Consider the following 22277-nt stretch of genomic DNA (forward strand, 5'->3'; position numbering starts at 1 on the left):
GGGCGTGGTCTAAGGGAACTCCTTATCGTCTGAGTATAATACCCTGACTTCACCGCTCGCGTCACAAAATAAATCTATATAAATTCAATTATTGCGTCAACGAGCGTTTGTGTTGCCGAGAGGTTAAATAGAAGTTACACAGGACCCAAACTGTCTGCCATCGTGCATAAATTTAAGCCTAGAAGGAGGAGAGATGACTCGAAACGATTCTGTTGACCTTTGTGTGGATTAGTTGTCAAGGACCATTTCAGGTCAAATGTTTATGAATTGCCATTAATGCTTTTCGACCTGTCCACAAATTAATGTAATTGGTTGTTTGTTTTGATATTTTAATGTGTTTGGTGTGGGGGGACAACAAATGTATGCATGTTGGCGCATGCATGCAGCTGGTTTGGGTTCCGTGTTTATTGCCTTTGACTACACTACTACAAGGAAGTAAAGATGCATCTTAAAGGAATGAGGTCTTCATTGGCTTTGATAGCCTCAGATTAAGCCTAGACACACAGATCTACTTTTTACAAATATAGCCAGGCCATCCTCACTTTAAAGCCCTACATTGTTTGTTCACTCATTATGAACAAAGCTTTTTCCTGATAATGCTCTTAGTGTTTAATAAAATGTTGACATTTATCTTACATGTTTTTTTCCCCTGACCATAACTCAAAGTTCCAGGCCCTGAGGTTTTCCATATCAGGTCACATCCTCAGGAAAAAACGCCTAAACCTAAATTTCACAAGAATGGCAGCAAGGACAAAGTTCCCGGCCTGTCTAATATAAGGTCTTTATTCACTTCCCTGCAGAGAATCCTTTGTGACATGATAACAGGAGGGGGAATACAGTGAAAGTTGTTTTGGATTAAATTACAGACTGTCAGCTTTAACTTCAGTATTTTCATTCATATTGGGGGGGTTATGTTTCAGAATATTTTGTGTCCAATAGAAATGAACTGTCATTGGAGTCACTTATTGTAAATAAGAATAGAACATTCATATGGATTCTACCATGATTGCGTATAATGATAAGTTAGGCACAAGTCATGTCTAAATTTCTCATTCGTAATCATGGCGGCGTTCACCCGATATGGATGAAAATACCTTCAGGTTAAAGTGCAGAAATTTAGATTTAATTTGTTGTCATTGTATCATTTCAAATCCAAAACAAGTCACAATACTTTCTGAGCTCACTATTTTAAGAAATGTAAAAGGGGACAGAGGTTACACCATTCTTTTGTAGTTGTCTATGGCTTCCATTGCTTTCTCCACCTCAGTCTGGCTCTGACGCAGCTGGAAGAGGGTTAGAGAGCAGAATCACAGGTCACCACACACTTCAGAAGCTGCTGATAATCTCACTTTACAAGCAGAGCCAAGCAAAACGTCTTTACTGTGGGAATGCCCCACTTTCCAAAATCTGAGTAATAACATTCTCTCCCCCTTCTTACCTTCTCAGCGTCCAGATCCTGTACTTTAACAGGCACCTTCTCCTTGTAGTCACTCTTATCCATCTTTTTTCTCAGTTTTTCCATCGTTTTCTCCAGCTCTCCCTTCTTCATAGTCAGCTTGGCCACCTCCTTCTCCAAGTCTATCAGACCCTGGGAGAGAGATTGAAACGGAAACGTAGTTGTAGAAACAGGAAAAAGTTAAACAATTTCACTAGGGAAGAAACAGATGTCTGTTTGGCACACAGTCATCAGATGACTCTGGCTAACAGTGTATACTAATCACAACACCGAATAATGTGCGGTTGAAGCCTGTAAAATTGACCTCTTACCTTGAGCATGAGGTGGACGGTGCACCTGTCGGAGGCAATAGCCACAGCACAGCCCTCTGGGATGGCCCCGGTGGCTGGGACGGGCTGGATGGTCTGGGATAGAGACAGGGTCTGGATCTGCAGACTGTACTGCTCCACCAGAGACATCGTCTCACTGTCTATACACTGGAGGTAGCCTGGGGAGGGAGGTGATTAGGGCTATAATATGGTTATGAGAAGTGTTCTTTCTAGTCACCAAAGTAGACTAAATCATACACCCTTGCTATAACTAAGTAGTAAATATAGTACAGTGCTTATGGTCAGCTTGTGGTCATATATGAACTCACAATCGGCGCGTGTCTTGGTCAGTTTGTAGTCGGCCCTGAGTGAACGGATGGTACGGACCACGGTCATCACAAACTCCATCTGACGGTCCACGTCCTCACTATGCCAGCAGAACTAGAGACCACACAGAGATGACTGTCAGACAACCTCAAACCACAAATTACAGTCAACACAAACCACAGGGCATATTTTACTGACATACAGTGTACTCAGTGTATCAATATAAAATTCCATCCCTCGAATCTCTCTCCTCACCACCTTAGTCTCAGGGTAGGGTGTGACATGGATACTAGAGCGGTTATCCTGGGATCGTCACTGTGGCAACCTCTGGTAGAGCTCCTCGCCCACGAAGGGCATTATGGGAGCAAGGAGACGCAGGCCGGTCTCCAGGCAGGTGAACAGGGTCTGTCTGCAGACGACAGCCTGGCTCTGAGACCCACTGTCTTCCTCCGCCCTGGAGAACACTGGCTTCACACTCTCCTAGAGGGGTGAGGGAGGTAGGTGTGGATGGAGGTTGGGAGCAGGAAGTTAAGGAGTGGCAATATATTAATATATATAAATAAAATAAAATCCCACATACACCACCCTCACAGACAAACAGACTCACCAGATAGATGTCACAGAGCTCGTAGAGCCAGAAGTTGTAGATGGCTGTGGTGATAGCTGGGAAGTCATAGGCCTGGAACCCTGCATTACACAGACCCACAGCAGAACACAGACGGGACAGAATCCACCGGTCTGACACGCTCTCCTCCCCACACAGCTGACATGAGGAGAATTGGACATTTTACAGAGATATAAAACTAAACACCATGTTATCATACAAAGACACGTATTCACTCACTATCAAATTAAGAGCATTTTCTCTAAGCAACTTTATTTTCCTTCATTTACATGGGCATGACACTGCAGTAAGCACACACTGAATAAGATACGTCTCACCTGGGCTTTCTCTGAAGGAACAAAGTTGCCTCCCAGCGTTCTCATGGCAAACTTCACAGCATTCCACAGCTTGTTACAGAAATTACGGTAACCAAGGATACGATTCACATCCATGTTAATGTCCCTGCCTGAGAGAGTTAGAAAGGGTAGTGGTGGTGGGTACATGGCATGCCAACCATAAAAACATGGACACAGCCACACCACTAGATGGCAGTAGTGAGTGGTACCTTGGCTGGTGTAGGCACATAGGGTGAAGCGGAGGGCATCTGTGCCACACTCTGGGATACCAGTGGGGTAGTCAGACTGCTGTCCCTGCTTGGCCTTCTCTACCTCTACTGGGTCCAGATTACTGTCCTGCAGCTGGGTGTACAGACCCTGCACACACACAAAGAGTCAGCAAAGACATCTCTCTGTGTCCTGGTGCTTCGTTCTAGGTCCTTAACCACACTTGCAGTTCAACAGCTTTGTGACAACATAAATGCATGACACTTTGATTCAACGCAGCAAGAGACACTGTTGGTTCCTCAATCCACCTGATATAGTAAGCGTATGTGCTGCCTGTCCCCAGAGCCCTGTATAGCAGTGGTCACCAACCAGACAATCTTCAAGGCACTCCTAGTCGATCACCAAAGAAAAAGGCTTCCGCTCCTTTAAAATAAATTGTGTTGCGCTGTTGGCGGTAGGTGCACTTGCCGGGTAGGCAAAGTGTTCCCATTTTCATTTGTCTGAAAAGACACTCTTCGCCTACCCAGTAGACCCGGAGAACTGTGGCTAAATCTAGTGTGCTTATTGCGCTGGCCATTCAGATAGCTCAAATCACCATGCCTACAGCTTCCACGACCCCGGATACAGCAGTTTGATCCAAACCTACAGGAGAGTTCATAAAACTATGACCACAGAGACTGTCACAGCATACATCAAAGAGCTGCTGTTTTTATGAGTGAGTTCATGTCAAAGTGTATATTCAGTTCTGTCAACGCTATTTTTATTCGACACTATTACAACAAAAAACGCACTTCTCCCAATTTCCACTCGTGCTGTAATGAATTAGTAGCCAAGTGTCTCGATAGCCCTGCATTTGTATTATTATTAGCAGCTCATCATGTCCATTTTAATATCGAGGAATAGAGCAGAGACGTGAGAGATGGATCCTCTGCTGCTCTCTCCCTCCCCCGAGACTAATGTAGTGTTCAAAACCACAGGGAACTAGGAAGAAAACGAGATCTGATTGGGATTTCTTTTTTTCTAGATCCCTGACATCATGATTTGACCTCTTCTTCAGTTGTCTTGAAAGCACCAAGACCATTAGATAGATGCAGGTACCATAGTCCAGTAGGGGAAAAAAAGCTAAATATTTTCAAATTATCTAAATTTATGCTCAGTTGTGCCTCGCAAGTACTGCTCAGACTGATCTATTTTGTTAGCAAAGCTAGAGTTTTCTTAATATAATATGGTCTGAGAATTACTATATTGGCAGGCCAGGAATGAAGCCAATATGCTGTGATAATGTATTAGACCTACTGCACAAACCTCATTCCTACAGAATAGATTTTATTGGGTTAAATGTTGTTTATTTTCCTAAATCATAGCGGTAGATATCGGCTTGCTTTTTGACTACGAAAGTGACCTTGACAAAAGTTTGGTGGCCACTGCTCTAGAGGGCTGACTCAGCTCTCGGCATGAGCGATACATCGTTTATACTGTATACCGGGGTATTTCAGCTGGGGGGTGTGTGCTACGCCACTGCTTTAGAAACACAAGATGTGTCAAATAAATGACATCTAGCTCACGGCTCCAGCTATACATTTGGTTCACTAACTTTCTAGCTGTGGCAAGATCAAGCTTATTGGTTACATTCAATCCCCTACTGGATCAAGAGCCCTGTTGCTTAACTTGTTTTGTGCCCCTTGTGTGCATTTCCGGTAATACTGTACCCCAGTATGGTATAGAAACGCTATGACGGTGAGAAAACGTGGATACCTCCGAACCCTACTCAGCTCAGTTTGAGGGAGCAACACGAGGAGAGACAGATAAAGGGCCTCAATAGAGCCTGGAATAGCTGCTTAATAAGCAGACAGTACAACACCCCCCATGGGAGCACGGTGTGTTACCTCCAGAGAGATGCCTGTGATGACGTCCAGGGGGTCGATGACGTTCCCCAGAGATTTGCTCATCTTCCTCCCGTGGGCGTCCCTCACCACCGCATGGAGGTACACCTAGTATCAAACACAGCCATTATCATTACTATACAGGCTGTCCCCACTGTAATCAATGACATGCTACACTGGTCAGAGGCAGGTGATTACTTCCAAATGAGCCCCACCTCTGAAGGGCAGTTTGAGGCCCATCATCACCATGCGGGCCACCCAGAAGAACAGGATGTCATGACCAGTCTCCAGCAGGCTGCCTGGATAGAACACACTCAGGTCCTGGGTCTGGACAGAGAGAGGAAAACCTGTATTACACACTCAGGTCCTGGGTCTGGACAGAGAGAGGAAAACCTGTATTACACACTCAGGTCCTGGGTCTGGACAGAGAGAGGAAAACCTGTATTACACACTCAGGTCCTGGGTCTGGACAGAGAGAGGAAAACCTGTATTACACACTCAGGTCCTGGGTCTGGACAGAGAGAGGAAAACCTGTATTACACACTCAGGTCCTGGGTCTGGACAGAGAGAGGAAAACCTGTATTACACACTCAGGTCCTGGGTCTGGACAGAGAGAGGAAAACCTGTATTACACACTCAGGTCCTGGGTCTGGACAGAGAGGAAAACCTGTATTACACACAGAGGGTATCACACACTCAGCTCTAGACACATCTTACCCACACATTCAATATCGTCAAAACAGGAACTATGGAAAACTTCTGTTAACTTTAATACACAGACAGCCTCAGACACACACGCACCCACACACACACACAGCATCACCTCATTGGGCCAGCCGAAGATGGAGAAGGGGAAAATACCAGAGGAGAACCATGTATCCAGGACATCCTCATCTGTAACACAGGAAGTGAACAAAAATCACTGGGCAGAATACTCCATTCCACTGTAAATGATCATCATTTGAGAGAAGATCTTACCCTGTCTGAGGGTGACCTTGTCAGTGGAGACGTTGAAGCGCTTGGCAGCTTTATCTCTGGCGTCCTCCTCTGTCCTCCCACTCACCCAGTAATGACCATCCATGTCCTGGAGGACAAGCAGGAAGCCAGAGAGATGGGACATGGGTTGTTAGGACAGGTGTGACTTAAAATGACACTGAGAAAATGAGAGAGAAACAGATCTCACCTCTCCTGGTGTGACTGAAGGGTCGTTCACAGTGACAAAGTAGGCTGGGATCCTGTGACCCCACCACAGCTGACGAGAGATACACCAGTCCCTGGGAGGGAGGGAGAACGAGAGATGGATGAGTTCAAGTGAATATGTAAGAAATAAGAGGGTGAGGAAGGAGAGAGTGAAGAGGGGTGAGGAAACCTAAGCACAACTGGTGACACTAAAGAAGAAAAGGGGTTTGGTGCTGGAGTAGAGGTGCTCCCTGTTTTTAACTAGGGATCTAACCAGGATCTGTAATACACCTGATTTCTATAATGGAGAGAGTGTGGCGTGTCACCTTCTAATGCGTAGAGAGATGGAGCACATTAAAGAGTAGAACGGGAAGGACAGCGAGGAAAAAGACTGATGACAAAAGAGGTATAGAAGGAAGAGGAAAACAGAACCAGAAAGGAGATGGAGGTGATCGAGTGAGGGAATGGAGGGGATAGAGGTGATGGAGAGAGAGAAAGGGACTGGGAGGGAGGGGTGCAGAGTAAACCTACCTGATGTTGTCCAACCAGTTGAACCAGGTCTTATGGTGGTGGTCTGGGATGATTTTGAGTCTTCCCTCCCGGACAGAGTCAGCTGCCTGTTTGCCCATGTCAGCACAGTCCACATACCACTGAGGCTTCAACAGGGGCTCCACTATGTCCTTAGAACGACTGGGGAGGAGAAACACACTCACATTCAATACTATTCAAAACCATAACTTTCTCACTAACAAGCTCCCACACAGACGTGACCACATTTTGTCCACTGATGCACGTGAAGCTGAAAAAAGGAACGCACATTGACTAGACTGTGTTGATGTGCTCGTAATGTGGACTGATCGTAACACACCTGCAGACAGGCACCACCATAGGGTTGTCTTTGGACTCCTTGAACTGGCCTCTGTCCTTCAGAGCCTGTATCACAGCCTTCCTTGCTTCGAAACGTTTCATACCCTGAGAGAGTGAGAGATAAGAGAGAGAGGAGGTAGGCAGAGAAAAACAGAGAGGAAGTTACCTCACAGATCAACAAGGAGGAAAAGGAAGAAGAAGAGTGACAACACACCACAACTACTAAGACAGCATGAAGACAAGATCCAGCGAAGAAGCAGTGGGAGTGTGCCGTACCAGGCGAAGAAGCAGTGGGAGTGTGCCGTACCAGGCGAAGAAGCAGTGGGAGTGTGCCGTACCAGGCGAAGAAGCAGTGGGAGTGTGCCGTACCAGGCGAAGAAGCAGTGGGAGTGTGCCGTACCAGGGAGATGAAGTAGTGAGGGAGTGTGCCGTACCAGGTGAAGAAGCAGTGGGAGTGTGCCGTACCAGGCGAAGAAGCAGTGGGAGTGTGCCGTACCAGGCGAAGAAGCAGTGGGAGTGTGCCGTACCAGGCGAAGAAGTAGTGTACCAGGCAGAAGTCAGTGCCTGTGTGCCGTCACCAGGCGAATAAGAGTGGGAGTGTGCCGTACCAGGCGAAGAAGTAGTGGGAGTGTGCCGTACCAGGCGAAAAAGTAGTGGGAGTGTGCCGTACCAGGCGAAGAAGTAGTGGGAGTGTGCCGTACCACGAAGAAGTAGTGGGAGTGTGCCGTACCAGGCGAAGAAGTAGTGGGAGTGTGCCGTACCAGGCGAAGAAGTAGTGGGAGTGTGCCGTACCAGGCGAAGAAGTAGTGGGAGTGTGCCGTACCAGGCGAAGAAGTAGTGGGAGTGTGCCGTACCCGAAGAAGTAGTGGGAGTGACCAGAAGAAGTAGTGGGAGTGTGCCGTACCAGGCGAAGAAGTAGTGGGAGTGTGCCGTACCAGGCGAAGAAGTAGTGGGAGTGTGCCGTACCAGGCGAAGAAGTAGTGGGAGTGTGCAAGTACCAGGCGAAGAAGTAGTGGGAGTGTGCCGTACCAGGCGAAGACGTAGTGGGAGTGTGCCGTACCAGGCGAAGAAGTAGTGGGAGTGTGCCGTACCAGGCGAAGAAGTAGTGGGAGTGTGCCGTACCAGGCGAAGAAGTAGTGGGAGTGTGCCGTACCAGGCGAAGAAGTAGTGGGAGTGGGAGTGTGCCGTACCAGGCGAAGAAGTAGTGGGAGTGTGCCGTACCAGGCGAAGAAGTAGTGGGAGTGTGCCGTACCAGGCGAAGAAGTAGTGGGAGTGTGCCGTACCAGGCGAAGGGAGTGTGCCGTACCAGGCGAAGAAGTAGTGGGAGTGTGCCGTACCAGGCGAAGAAGTAGTGGGAGTGTGCCGTACCAGGCGAAGAAGTAGTGGGAGTGTGCCGTACCAGGCGAAGAAGCAGTGGGAGTGTGCCGTACCAGGCGAAGAAGCAGTGGGAGTGTGCCGTACCAGGCGAAGAAGCAGTGGGAGTGTGCCGTACCAGGCGAAGAAGCAGTGGGAGTGTGCCGTACCAGGCGAAGAAGCAGTGGGAGTGTGCCGTACCAGGCGAAGAAGCAGTGGGAGTGTGCCGTACCAGGCGAAGAAGCAGTGGGAGTGTGCCGTACCAGGCGAAGAAGCAGTGGGAGTGTGCCGTACCAGGCGAAGAAGCAGTGGGAGTGTGCCGTACCAGGCGAAGAAGCAGTGGGAGTGTGCCGTACCAGGCGAAGAAGTAGTGGGAGTGTACCGTACCAGGCGAAGAAGTACCAGGGAAGTATTGTACCGTACCAGGTGAAGAAGTATTGGGAGTGTACCATACCAGGCGAAGAAGTAGTGGGAGTGTACCGTACCAGGTGAAGAAGTAGTGGGAGTGTACCGTACCAGGTGAAGAAGTAGTGGGAGTGTAATGTACCAGGTGAAGAAGTAGTGGGAGTGTACTGTACCAGGTGAAGAAGTCGTGGGGGTGTAATGTACCAGGTGAAGAAGTAGTGGGAGTGTACTGTACCAGGTGAAGATGAAGTGGGAGTGTACTGTACCAGGTGAAGAAGTAGTGGGAGTGTACTGTACCAGGTGAAGATGAAGTGGGAGTGTACTGTACCAGGTGAAGAAGTAGTGGGAGTGTACTGTACCAGGTGAAGATGTAGTGGGAGTGTACTGTACCAGGTGAAGAAGTAGTGAGAGTGTACTGTACCAGGTGAAGAAGTAGTGGGAGTGTACTGTACCAGGTGAAGAAGTAGTGGGAGTGTACTGTACCAGGTGAAGAAGTAGTGGGAGTGTACTGTACCAGGTGAAGAAGTATTGGGAGTGTACCATACCAGGTGAAGAAGTAGTGGGAGTGTACTGTACCAGGTGAAGAAGTAGTGGGAGTGTACTGTACCAGGTGAAGAAGTAGTGGGAGTGTACTGTACCAGGTGAAGAAGTAGTGGGAGTGTACTGTACCAGGTGAAGAAGTAGTGGGGTGTAATGTACCAGGTGAAGAAGTAGTGGGAGTGTACTGTACCAGGTGAAGATGTAGTGGGAGTGTACTGTACCAGGTGAAGAAGTAGTGAGAGTGTACTGTACCAGGTGAAGAAGTAGTGGGAGTGTACTGTACCAGGTGAAGAAGTAGTGGGAGTGTACTGTACCAGGTGAAGATGTAGTGGGAGTGTACTGTACCAGGTGAAGATGTAGTGGGAGTGTACTGTACCAGGTGAAGAAGTAGTGGGAGTGTACTGTACCAGGTGAAGAAGTAGTGGGAGTGTACTGTACCAAGAATGGAGCCGGCACGTTGATGAGCAGGCCGTTCTCATCCAGGATGTTGATGAAGGCCAGGTTGTGTCTGTTTCCAACCTCATAATCATTATGGTCATGGGCTGGGGTGATCTTCACAGCACCTAGTGGAGAGAGAGAGAAAGGTTCCGTACATCTCAACCATACAAACTAACAGTATCCCACTATTCCTTGGGTCACCAGACTAGCCCAGGACAGACACATGGCCACACAGCATAGTTAGTACCAGTTCCAAAGTTGATGTCCACAAACTCATCAAACACAATGGGCATCATCCTGTCACAGAAGGGATGAAGCACCATCTTCCCTTTAAGGTGCTGAGACACACAGATAAACCAAAACCTGTTAGTTCTCAATTAGAATGCAAAAACATTCATCAAAACAACATTATAAATGTTTTTTCCAAAGAACACATGTATTGGCAGGTTGTGGAGACGGCAGGGTGTGTGTGGGTTGTAGAGACCTGGTATCTGGGGTCGGCAGGGTGGACGGCCACAGCAGAATCTCCCAGCATGGTCTCTATACGAGTGGTCGCCACAATCACCTCCTCATCTGACAGTGAGACATTTAATAAGAGAAGACAAAAATGGAGGGAGAAAAAAATGGAAGAGAGCAATTAACATAATTGACAGAAACACTCAAGATAAAGCCGTGTCCCTGTACCTCCCCAGCCCAAAATGACTCTCCCCTTTCTCTCGGTCTTACCTGATCCCTCTATCTTGTAGGAGAAGGAGACCAGTACTCCAAACTCCACTTTGTCCTTGTAGCCAGGCACGGGCAGCAGAGTCCTGCCAGTCAGCTCCTTCTTATCCACCTGGACAACACAGCATCATGGGAGTGTTCATTATGGTATGCAACAGAATGGACGTTTCAAAAACGGTTTAAAACATTTCACAACAGAATCATACCTCTATATCCGAGATGGCAGAGTTGAGGGTGCAGGACCAGTTGACCAGCCTCTTGCTCCTGTAGATTACGCCGTCCTCATGCAGACGAATGAACGCCTCCTGGACTGCATAGGACAGTTTCTAGAGAGGGAGTCACAATAGTTTAGTGTTGGGAACATTATAACGTTAGTAAAGGCTCAGTCTAGACATAGTACTTTATGTATTAGACTAATAAAGCTCTCATATGTTGTCCAGGATGACACAGTAAAAGGTGACAGGTAATGTAACGTTAAGTGTAAGGTAATGTAAACGATAGTAAACTCACAGGGTCCATGGTGAAGCAGGCTCTGTCCCAGTCCAGAGAGGAACCCAGCTTCTTCAGCTGGTGGTAGATACGGTCTCCCTTCCTACAACACAGCGCAGGGAGGAAGAAAGAGAGGAACTCTAGCTCTTACTTTCTCTTCTATTATTGTTCTTTCTTTTGAAACCCTCTGTCCTTCCACTCCCACCACTCACTCGTTCTTCCACTTCCAGACCTTTTGGATGAACTGGTCTCTCCCCAGGTCATGACGGCTCAAGCCCCTCTCCCTCATCAGTTTTTTCTCCACCACCACCTGGGTGGCGATGCCCGCATGGTCACAGCCTGGGTTCCACAGGGTCGTCTCACCACGCATACGGTGCCTGGGGAGAAGGAGGAAACAGGAAATGAACCATCATACTGCGATAAGGACAGAACTAGATTACAGCACTCCAGAATGTTGAAAATGGGACAAAACATGAATGTTGAGAGAGGTGAAGAGAAAAGTGGGACACGTAGAGTCATGAAAGCAAGACAGCGAGAGAGAGAGACGGCTAGAGAGAAAGGGAGAGTGTGAGAGGTTGGTAGAAAGAATATAGAGTGAGACTGGTGAAAGGATGTGAAAATAAAAACTGCTCAAAGGGAGAGAGCAGGTTGGTGTAATCAGATAGAGAATCCCATTACCATCTGGTCAGACAGTCCTGGATGGCGTTGGTTAGGGCATGGCCTAAGTGAAGAGATCCCGTCACATTGGGCGGAGGGATACACATCATGAACACTCCACGGGGGTTAGGCTCACTGATACTCTTCCACTGAAGAATATAAGAACATCATAATAGCTTGATTATGACCTCAGCCATGGGCTGGTTAAATGTCACATTTCATAAACTATGAAATACATAAAGAGAGTGACAGTCTCACCCCGTACTCAGGTTTGAAGTATCCCTGCTTCTCCCACCAGGAGTACCAGGCTGCCTCCACGTACTGAGGACTGTATGAGTCTGGCAGGGGGCTCAGGACGTCTGACACAGGGAGAGATAGGAGTTTAATATGCACCACACACACAGACTTGAGTATAATAGAGAGTGGTGGATTATACATGGATAATAATAGAGATCCTATTAAATTATTCAAATTCCCAATTCTATGGTTAATAAGCACCTTTTTTCTCTCCAGGAGGGGTGGGGACGTCGTATGAGATCACTCCCAGGTCCTTCTTCTCTGGTTTGGCCTTTTTCTGGAGAGAGACCAGAATGAGACTGATGAGACCTATTGGCAAAACACTTACTGAAAACTGTCATCATCATCATCATCTTGTTGGGTTCAAGTTGATCCACACAGCAATGGTCTTTGCAACAGGGAAAATGAGAAATGAAACCAGCCACCTGTCCATCTTCATACCTCTGTCGGGGGTGCCAGTTTCTTTTCTTGCCTTTTCTTCTCCTCCATCTTCTTCTGTTGGAACTTCTCCAGCTTCTCTCTGTTTTTAGCCTCCTTCTTCAGCTGAGCTTCTGTCTTTGGTTTGCCTGAGTGAGAGAACACACTTCTGAGAATAACACACACACACACACACACACAAACAAACCCAAGCTGACACACACACACACACACAGCTATGTATCCAGAAAATATTCCTCTAATGTAACTAACTGATAAGATGCCAAATGTAGTGAAAACAAACAAGAAGACACCGTTGGTCTTCCGGATAATAAAGTTATTCTTCAATCTAAAGCTGATCTCACACAAAGAAACTAGGCCAGAATTTCTCTTACATTTGCAGGTTGCAAATGTCATCATCTCAAGCAACTTTGCAGGTATACGAGTCAACTCATAATTATTATAATTGTTTTATTGTTTTACTTTTTGGGCGACCCAACCAAATTCAGAGAAATTTGTGTTGTAGATCTGCCATTCTCATCGAAAGCATGTCTAAGAAGTGGTAGATCTGTTCTACTTTCACTATTTCTATGCTCCCTGTTCTCAAGTTTAGTTTTTGTGTATTTTACTTTTGTTTTTTGTACACCGGATTCAAACAGCTGTAAATACAATGTTTTTGTTTATGGAAAATATATATTTCACAGCGGTTTAGATGGTACAATGATTCTCTACACTATACTTGCTTGTTATGTTATATAAACTGAAGTTAGGCGCACTATTAGAATCTTAGCAACCAGAAAATGGGGGAGCAATTTCTGCATAGTGCGTCTTTAACACATACTACCAGACGAGTTTCTCACAGTCAAAGACATGGCCTAAGCCTCTTACCATTGGTAGCGTTGGCATCAGCAGTTGGATTAGCATTAGCAGCAGGAACAGGAGCAACGATGGGTTTGGGTGTGACGAGCACCATCTTCTCACACAGAGAGATCTGTCCCAGGACCTTAACAAACTGAGGCTGGTTGACACAGGTCAGAAACCATCTGGTCACGTTCGTCAGGGCTCTCCTGTTGGATGGCTCCAAGGCCTAGTATGACATAATAAAAGGAATGCTATTGGAGTTCAAACAATGTGAAACAGGAAGATCTTACATTGGATGTTGCATGCAATTTCAGTCGAGTTGCTTTGCGTATCACCAACGTTGCTTGAGATGATGTCACTTGCAATCTGCAACAGAAATTGCATATGGATTGCTTTGTGTGACGTCAGCTTTACAGTTCAACTGTAAATCCCTATACCAGTCTGCTGTTCCCACATGCTTCAAGAGGGCCACCATTGTTCCTGTTCCCAAGAAAGCTAAGGTAACTGAGCTAAACGACTACCGCCCGTAGCACTCACTTCCGTCATCATGAAGTGCTTTGAGAGACTAGTCAAGGACCATATCACCTCCACCCTACCTGACACCCTAGACCCACTCCAATTTGCTTACCGCCCAAATAAGTCCACAGACGATGCAATCTCAACCACACTGCACACTGCCCTAACCCACCTGGACAAGAGGAATACCTATGTGAGAATGCTGTTCATCGACTACAGCTCGGCATTCAACACCATAGTACCCTCCAAGCTCGTCATCAAGCTCGAGACCCTGAGTCTCGACCCCGCCCTGTGCAACTGGGTACTGGACTTCCTGACGGGCCGCCCCCAGGTGGTGAGGGTAGGCAACAACATCTCCTCCCCGCTGATCCTCAACACGGGGGCCCCACAAGGGTGCGTTCTGAGCCCTCTCCTGTACTCCCTGTTCACCCACGACTGCGTGGCCACGCACGCCTCCAACTCAATCATCAAGTTTGCGGACGACACAACAGTGGTAGGCTTGATTACCAACAACGACGAGACGGCCTACAGGGAGGAGGTGAGGGCCCTCGGAGTGTGGTGTCAGGAAAATAACCTCACACTCAACGTCAACAAAACTAAGGAGATGATTGTGGACTTCAGGAAACAGCAGAGGGAACACCCCCTATCCACATCGATGGAACAGTAGTGGAGAGGGTAGCTAGTTTTAAGTTCCTCGGCATACACATCACAGACAAACTGAATTGGTCCACTCACACTGACAGCGCCGTGAAGAAGGCGCAGCAGCGCCTATTCAACCTCAGGAGGCTGAAGAAATTCGGCTTGTCACCAAAAGCACTCACAAACTTCTACAGATGCACAATCGAGAGCATCCTGGCGGGCTGTATCACCGCCTGGTACGGCAACTGCTCCGCCCTCAACCGTAAGGCTCTCCAGAGGGTAGTGAGGACTGCACAACGCATCACCGGGGGCAAACTACCTGCCCTCCAGGACACCTACACCACCCGTTGTTACAGGAAGGCCATAAAGATCATCAAGGACATCAACCACCGAACCACTGCCTGTTGCTATCATCCAGAAGGCGAGGTCAGTACAGGTGCATCAAAGCTGGGACCGAGAGACTGAAAAACAGCTTCTATCTCAAGGCCATCAGACTGTTAAACAGCCACCACTAACAGTGAGTGGCTGCTGCCAACACACTGTCATTGACACTGACCCAACTCCAGCCATTTTAATAATGGGAATTGATGGGAATTATGTAAATATATCACTAGCCACTTTAAACAATGCTACCTTATATAATGTTACTTACCCTACATTATTCATCTCATATGCATATGTATATACTGTACTCTACATCATCGACTGCATCCTTATGTAACACATGTATCACTAGCCACTTTAACTATGCCACTTTGTTTACTTTGTCTACACACTCATATGTATATACTGTACTCGATACCATCTACTGTATGCTGCTCTGTACCATCACTCATTCATATATCCTTATGTACATATTCCTTATCCCCTTACACTGTGTATAAGACAGTAGTTTTGGAATTGTTAGTTAGATTACTTGTTGGTTATCACTGCATTGTCGGAACTAGAAGCACAAGCATTTCGCTACACTCGCATTTAACATCTGCTAACCATGTGTATGTGACAAATAAAATTTGATTTGATTTGATTATTCATTACACCAATTCTGTTGCTAAATGTTTTGTCTGTTGCAAAACGTTTTGCAAGAGAAACGGTTTCCTCCAAATGGAAAATGTTTTATACAACGAAAACGAGTGTTTCTATAGGACAAACGCAGGTAGGCCCCCCGTTTTGTTCTGCGTGCTCCATTTGCTTCCATTTAGTTCTTAAACGGTAAACATGTTCTGTTGCAAGACGTAATAAACACACCCCAGCAGTCACTTACCAGACAGTCTGTTAACAGAAGACAAGTACTTTCACTTCTTCCTAACTTTAAAGAATGAGGAAGAGGATATACATATAAGATAAATGTTAACAAAGACTTGGCTCACGTATTTGAAGGGCAGGAGTGCTGCAGTTGCCACAGCGATGTCGGCCAGAGTGAGGCTGTTTCCCACCAGGAATGTTCTAGGCTCCAGGTTCCTATCTAGAACGTATAGCACGCGCATCATCTCAGCATGAGAACTCTGCTGAAGCTGCATAGAATCATCAGAATCAGAATAAACAATTGGTAATCAACAATGTTAACACAGGAATTAGTCTTGGGCTGTGTTTTATTCCAGATTAGTGTTCCCTCTACTTGCTTTGTCATTGTTCAATCACTCCCATAGTCCAATTCATTTGAAATTAAGCAAATATTCACCATTATACTCCTATTTGTGTTTGTGACTGCATGGGTTGCTGCCAGTGGTGAGACCCTCACCTTCTTATCCACTCCCATCACCCCCAGCAGTGGGAACACCACAGCACAGGACACAGGAGTCAGCTCATTGTCTGCAAAGCTGAGCCACTGCCACACCTGGCTCTCCTGCTTAACATTCGACCCTATCCTCTTCCCCTGAGAGGCTAGGTACCATGCAACAGCACTGGCCCCAGAGAGCACCTCACCTCCCCCAGAGCCCAGCACCAGGCTGGGGCGAGAGCACAGGGCCAGGGAGGGAGGAGGGTCCTCTATGAGTGTGCAGGGCCGAGAGGGGCAGAACTCTGCAGCGACCAGGGCCATGAGGCTCCTGAAGTCATCAGGGTGGTGGGAGATGTGGAGCGAAGCCATCCCTAGGAAAGGGGGGAGAATGATAACGGAGATGGGTATGTCAGACAATATAATGGCTGGCAATATATAAGGCTTCATGAAATAGTACAGACTATTGGATGCAAACCACTTCACAAGTCATCCAATCTCAGCTAAAACTAGCAGGCTAGCTACATAACAGTAGGCAGTACCGTTACTGTTTTGGGCATGTTTGTTTATGCTAACTTATGTTATGCTATACTAACGTGACATCTCTTGCAGGTAACAAACGCTAACGTTAGCTAAAAATATGGTGAGTAAACAGACAGTTCCACAAACAGAGATGTGCGCAGATAGCTACGCATCGACTCATGCAATATTTTCTAGTGCAACTAACCTGTCAAACAGAAAATACATGCTAACAGGCTAGCTAGCTAACTTAACCATTAGCGGACTAACCTCTACTCCATGGTGAAGGAAGTTTATTGTAAATAAATTATATGTACCCATTCATTCTTGAAAAATATAACATAGCTAAATGCCTCATGAGCTTCGTTCAATGGTCGTAGCCCATCAGAACCCAACATATAAGCTTGTTTTACTCCAATGTTTGTAACCAAAGTAACGTTAGCTAAATGTAAACAAATACTTTTTTTTTTAAACTATCATGTTGAGATCATGAATGGTCAGTCCTTGCATCCATAGCTCCATCTATGAATTTGAGAGTTGTTACACTTCACCAGCCCCATCCCTCTGATTTTTACCGAAAAAGTGGTAGTTATTCGCCTGCATGGACACCATTAATTACGTAAACAAACGTTTGATATAATACATCATTTTAAACTAAATGGCACTTGCAAAAGTTGTCCATACCTTTGAATGAATAAGAAAGGGACGTCAACTCATGAGTTCCAGATAAGCAGTGTAAGGAGTCGGCCGTCTTACGCAATGTTGCGCACATGTTTGGTTCGAAGGACGCTTTGGTCAGATTCATTTCTGCCACATCAAGACGGCCTGTAAAAATGCCTTTTCCGAATTGACAATGACATTTGTCCATACTCTCACTCAGACCAATTATTGCAGTGTTATGAATGTGCAAATGAAAACTATCCAGCTTTAAGGCCAAATATATTGATAGACAAATGAATAAATTGCATTAGTCTGAGTGGGTGTGATCAATCAATTATCCTTTTTTTAATCAAGCAAGCATATAGTTCATAAAGTAACATCAATTCTAACATATTACCATATGAACTCACACAGTCAAAGCATGTTTCCCCAAAATAATACCATATTGTAATTGATCAAATGGCCAGCACACCCATGGGGCTACCCAGCTTCACTTTCTGACATATACACCATTCATCTCAGCTTTAGTCTTTTGGGATCCTGCTTCTTTACAACTAAGAAGTAGTAGAAGTAGAAGTAATCTACTTTAGGGAGCAAAACACATGAACATGTGTTGTGTGCCTAACTATGCATTTATATTAAGACAGCTTAGCAAGAGACATTGGCATTGTGGTGTTCCCATCAATTCCCTCTTGCTATCTGGTGCATATTTACATACTTTATAAGAACAAGATACACAATTTCCAAGGTTTGCAATAAATCTGCAATGTTATTGATGAACATTCTCTGTAGACCCAAACCATCCACAGTTCTGGTCCTGCCCAAAGACCTCCATCACATTCTCCACAACCGTTTCCGTGCTCCCTACTACTAGCCCTCCTGCCAACCTCACCACGTTTCCCACCCCATTCCCACACCTCCACGCCAGCTTCCCCATTCCCCCACCCACTGCCTTCACCTGCCCTCCCATCTCAGACACCACCGACCCCACAAACCCCCCACCCTGCTCCCACGCCTGGTCCCCGACCACCCTGGACACCCACCAGGCACGGTCCACAATCCCCCTGAATATGCCCACCCCATCCCAGGCCAGGGTGCCCACCCCTGTGACCCCGTCCTGGCAGCTGGTGAACAGGGAGCCCACCAGTGGGGCTGTAATGCAATACAGGGTAGAGAAGCACATCTCCCCCACACCAAGTATCAGGCCTGTGACTGAGCCGACCCCAGAAACCAGGTCAGACGCCATGTTGTAGAACACAGAAAGGATGTCGCCTGGCAGGGCAGACAGGACCCCCAGGTCTTCTTGTAGGACAAAGGCCACCTAGGCGAGGAGAGGAGATATGCTCTGTTACAAGATATTGTCTGTTATAACAGAAACATATTTTTGTGATCAAAAACATAAAAGGATATGGATCCATCATGTGTTATTGTTTTTACCATCGAGGACCACTTTGGAAACGAGCGTTTTAATTAATACTTTCAAGTGATATCCTCTGAGTCCACCTTGTACATTTTGTTTAATATGTCTGTTACACAAAATAAATTCAATTCAATTCAATCACAGTATTGCATTCCATCATTAATCACCTGTCCAGGGATCCCAATGAGTGTGGAGACTACAGGGCGTAGAGGGGCCATGAGCAGGGAGACAGAGGAGGTGATGATATACACCAGAGGGTTGCTGGACGACTCTGTGTCCGACTCAGAAGCCAGTGTCTCGTTGTCCACTGAAGGAGTGATGAGAGGTTCTGTGTCGGCAGGTAGTGCCTCTATGCTTCGGTCAGTAGTCTCATCTAGTGTTTCCTCAATGGCGTCTGGCCTTGCGATCGCTCTTTGCTTTTCTACGACTCCGACCATCACATCACTGAGCAGTGTCACTATGTCTCCCTCCGTTTCCCCATTTGCTTCTCCGCAACCCTCTGAAAATAGATCTGTCACTCCAATCATGTGTTCCAGCTCCTTAACACTCACCACCCTCTCCCCTCCCCCTGTCTCTTTCACTACCCCCACACTGAACCCACTCTGTCCCTCTGGACCAGCACAGCACACTGCAGACCATTGCACCCCAGCCTCACACCCCCCATCCCCACCTTCCTCCATCCCGGACCCCAGCCTGAGCCCTGTGGCTCCTGTCAGGACGTAGAGCTGGCCCCCTGTGGAGCCACACTGGGGCAGGATGCTGCTTTGGATCAGCTCTCTGGCCAGGGAGCCCCACTGGTGGAGGGGAGAGTCAGAATGAGCTTGGGGTTTACCCCCCACCACATCCCCTTGGAGCAGGGCTGGGGTCATCACCTGGGACCCTTCGTCCTCTTTCTCCTCCCCTATGGCATCCTCTTCCTCCTTCTCTGTCTAAGGAGATAGGTTGCAATTAGTATTAACATCATGATTAATTAATGTTTGGCCCTTATTTGGGTAAAGCCTACTGTGCATTACAGTACATTTAGTGTCAATGCAGTTTGTAAATAGAGGAGGACGTCTTTTACTCAGGTGTCATGGCAGAAATAATATACCATGCAGACCATTCTAGTCTTGTGAGTGTTAGGGAGCTTGTCTCCTGACAGACATCTGAGTCAAATATCAAACTGTTGTTCACATTCATCTTTCTGTTCACTCTGACTTGTTTTAACAAGGCCAGGTTTGCATGGAATGTTGATATCAACAGTAAGTTGACTGCCTCTACAGGACGAGAGTTTCCTTTCACTTGAACAAGTTTCATATCACAAAAACATTATTGTAAAACAACTGGAGGAAAAGTGTGGTATACAGTTGGTTTGATCATGTCCGCTATAACCTGTGTGATTGTGTTGAGAATGTACACTAAACTGTACAAGGTAGTGCTTACGCAGTCCATGCATGACAATGATTCCACTGTTTCCACATCATAGAAATAAAATAATCCTCCCTTACCCCCCATCCTTGGCTGAGATGAAAGGCAGAGTAAACAGCTGCGTCACAGGTCGGGTGGTAGAGCGTGGCGAACGACTGTCCCCCTGGCAGCCTGTGACAGAGGGGGGTCAGGAGGGGCCCCCCACCTACTGAGAGGCCCAGGGGAGGGGTCTGTCTGTAGAAGCTCTGTCTGCAGAGGGAGAAGCCTGGGTCTGGTTCTGATAGTGCCGTGACTGGTAGAGACAGCTCCAGAGTCAGAGTCAGCCCCAGCCAGATCCACCCTGCCCACCCTGCAGTACTGACACTGACACCAGCAGGACACCACCGCAGCAGCAGCATGGTGAACTCAGCAATCCCACACACTCACAGAGAGAGAGGCTGGTAAATAATCCAGAGGTTTGTGCTGTATCTACGCAGATGGGAGAGGATAATGGCCGGTAGCTAGGGTTGACAGCCAGGGAATCTCTGGTATGCCGTTCTTCTATCCCTTTCTCAATCTCTCCCTTCTTTTTTCTCTTCCACCCTGTCAGCGTCTCCACCCATGTCTTTCTCCTTGGACTGTGTGTGCTGTGCTGTCTGTGTCTGGGCACAGTCTTGCTTACACTCTGCTTCTCCCTCCCTCATTGACAAGCTCACTCTCCCTCCGTCCCTCCCTCCCTCACACAGACACATTCTCCCTCTAGCTACACCTCTACCTGGCTCTCCCTCCTTCCTCTCTTTCATAGATCTTTTTGGTTACACCTTTACCTCTCATTACTGTTAGGTACACACAGCAGACCCACACCCAGTAACCGGTTCCTATTACCTGTAAGTCTGCATTCCCAAACAATGTTTCCACAAGGTTTGGCTGTCTGATTGACAGCTCAATGGCTCATTTTCTCTGGTAAAACACACACCTCTTAGAAAGTGCTGACTTTATTTTAGCTGAGTGCTTATGCATGCACTATTAGGGTGCACAGTGAAACCACAGCGGTATATTTTACAGCAGTGGCCTAGTGTTGAATATCACACAGTATATCTATCCACCACCAATGTTCCAAAGTAGATTCTATTGACTGAATTACATTTTCTCTGCTATAAAGACAAAATTATTTTAGATTTTGTGTTTCAGTGGCCACTTGGTTTGGTAAAGCTGAGGGAAATGGGGAAATGTATCCACTCTCAAATTGATAGGAGTCATCCAATTCAATCCATTGCAATCTCTGTGAGATGACAAGAGAGGAAAGACGAGAGCATAATAATTAAGCTCTTCACCTATGTGAACTCTGACATAGGGGGTCACAAACCAGATTTGTCCTGCTACGTGTTATGACTGGGATCACATGGAGTCTTCAGTGCACCCTTGGGCCTGACAGTCAGGTAGGAGAATTCCTTTTATGGGTTAGGCTACACATCAATGCACATCTGAGGGAGATTAGGCTAATAGTTTGACATGTGTATTTTCCACCAAGAAAAATCTTTATCAGTGCATAATTCATTTTCCGACAGTGTCACACTGTTCCTTATTATATTCACAGACACAGTTCTTAGTCTATAGCAAAGACACTCATTATTTCCTTTGTCTGTAGATTTAGGTTGTTTGGATGCATTCCATACTAACAGCTGCATGGCTTTTGGGTGTGATAGTTTTGGGTTGGGCTACATGCTGCGTTCATAACCAAGTGGGAAGGTACTAATTACCAGTTGTCAAGTCGTAAATAACAGTTGGATGCATTCTTAACTCGTTGAGAAACGCTGACTGGCTAATGACCAACAATCGGTGTCAACCATAAACTAAAAGTACAGTTATAATGCTTGTAAAAAAAATTACATTTAACTGCCGAAAATGCTGTTATCGAGGTAATTTCCTTAGTAGGTGACGTCAGAGGTCAGCATGTGCGAGAAGTCAGAGCTCAGGGATGACAGACGAGTTTCCTACTAGATTTTACGAGTTGAAGGGGCGTTCATGTGGATTTTTTCCAGTTGTAAGAGGT

At 46.6% G+C, this 22277-nt stretch overlaps 2 protein-coding genes and 2 long non-coding RNA genes across 13 annotated transcripts; 2 read left to right on the plus strand and 2 right to left on the minus strand.

Moving 5' to 3' along the window:
* Positions 1-762: 762 nt before the first annotated feature.
* On the minus strand, positions 763-17626 carry LOC118377034 (valine--tRNA ligase-like). Its single transcript, XM_052494482.1, is given in 30 exon segments — positions 763-1283; positions 1439-1588; positions 1768-1943; positions 2094-2205; positions 2347-2571; positions 2699-2854; positions 3034-3161; positions 3261-3408; positions 5145-5249; positions 5340-5468; positions 5965-6035; positions 6120-6225; positions 6325-6415; positions 6852-7010; positions 7189-7292; positions 9924-10048; positions 10171-10261; positions 10408-10496; positions 10650-10758; positions 10853-10972; positions 11157-11238; positions 11348-11512; positions 11814-11941; positions 12051-12151; positions 12291-12366; positions 12531-12655; positions 13395-13593; positions 15893-16036; positions 16264-16613; positions 17443-17626. Coding segments are annotated over 30 exon segments (4017 nt in total). The 3' UTR covers positions 763-1214.
* LOC127915184 (uncharacterized) lies at positions 8964-9998 on the plus strand. 10 transcript variants are annotated; one of them, XR_008090490.1, is made up of 5 exons: positions 8964-9338; positions 9401-9462; positions 9494-9617; positions 9834-9864; positions 9896-9962. It is a non-coding gene; the product is annotated as an uncharacterized LOC127915184 (long non-coding RNA). The 10 variants fall into 10 exon arrangements; XR_008090484.1 differs by having other exon boundaries at positions 8964-9307; positions 9370-9462; XR_008090480.1 differs by having other exon boundaries at positions 8964-9462.
* LOC127915185 (uncharacterized) lies at positions 16536-22031 on the plus strand. The gene is made up of 3 exons (XR_008090491.1): positions 16536-16646; positions 16852-16882; positions 21579-22031. It is a non-coding gene; the product is annotated as an uncharacterized LOC127915185 (long non-coding RNA).
* LOC118377035 (endonuclease domain-containing 1 protein-like) lies at positions 17740-20949 on the minus strand. The gene is made up of 3 exons (XM_035763857.2): positions 20326-20949; positions 19006-19767; positions 17740-18739 (listed from the first exon to the last, which is right to left on the minus strand). The coding sequence occupies exons 1-3, from the start codon at positions 20641-20643 to the stop codon at positions 18188-18190; spliced, it is 1632 nt and encodes a 543-aa protein (XP_035619750.2). The 5' UTR covers positions 20644-20949; the 3' UTR covers positions 17740-18187.
* Positions 22032-22277: the final 246 nt, after the last annotated feature.

Source organism: Oncorhynchus keta, chromosome 34, assembly GCF_023373465.1.
Source record: "Oncorhynchus keta strain PuntledgeMale-10-30-2019 chromosome 34, Oket_V2, whole genome shotgun sequence".
Classification (NCBI taxonomy): Eukaryota; Metazoa; Chordata; class Actinopteri; order Salmoniformes; family Salmonidae; genus Oncorhynchus; species Oncorhynchus keta.

Excerpts from the sequence above, each read along its gene's own strand:
- LOC118377035 (XM_035763857.2), bottom strand. The coding sequence starts at position 20,643 with ATGCTGCTGCTGCGGTGGTGTCCTGCTGGTGTCAGTGTCAGTACTGCA. Across the intron at positions 19,768-20,325 it reads ATCTCAGCCAAGGATGGGGG|ACAGAGAAGGAGGAAGAGGA; the intron begins GTAAGGGAGGAT and ends CTATCTCCTTAG. Across the intron at positions 18,740-19,005 it reads TCATTGGGATCCCTGGACAG|GTGGCCTTTGTCCTACAAGA; the intron begins GTGATTAATGAT and ends CTCCTCGCCTAG.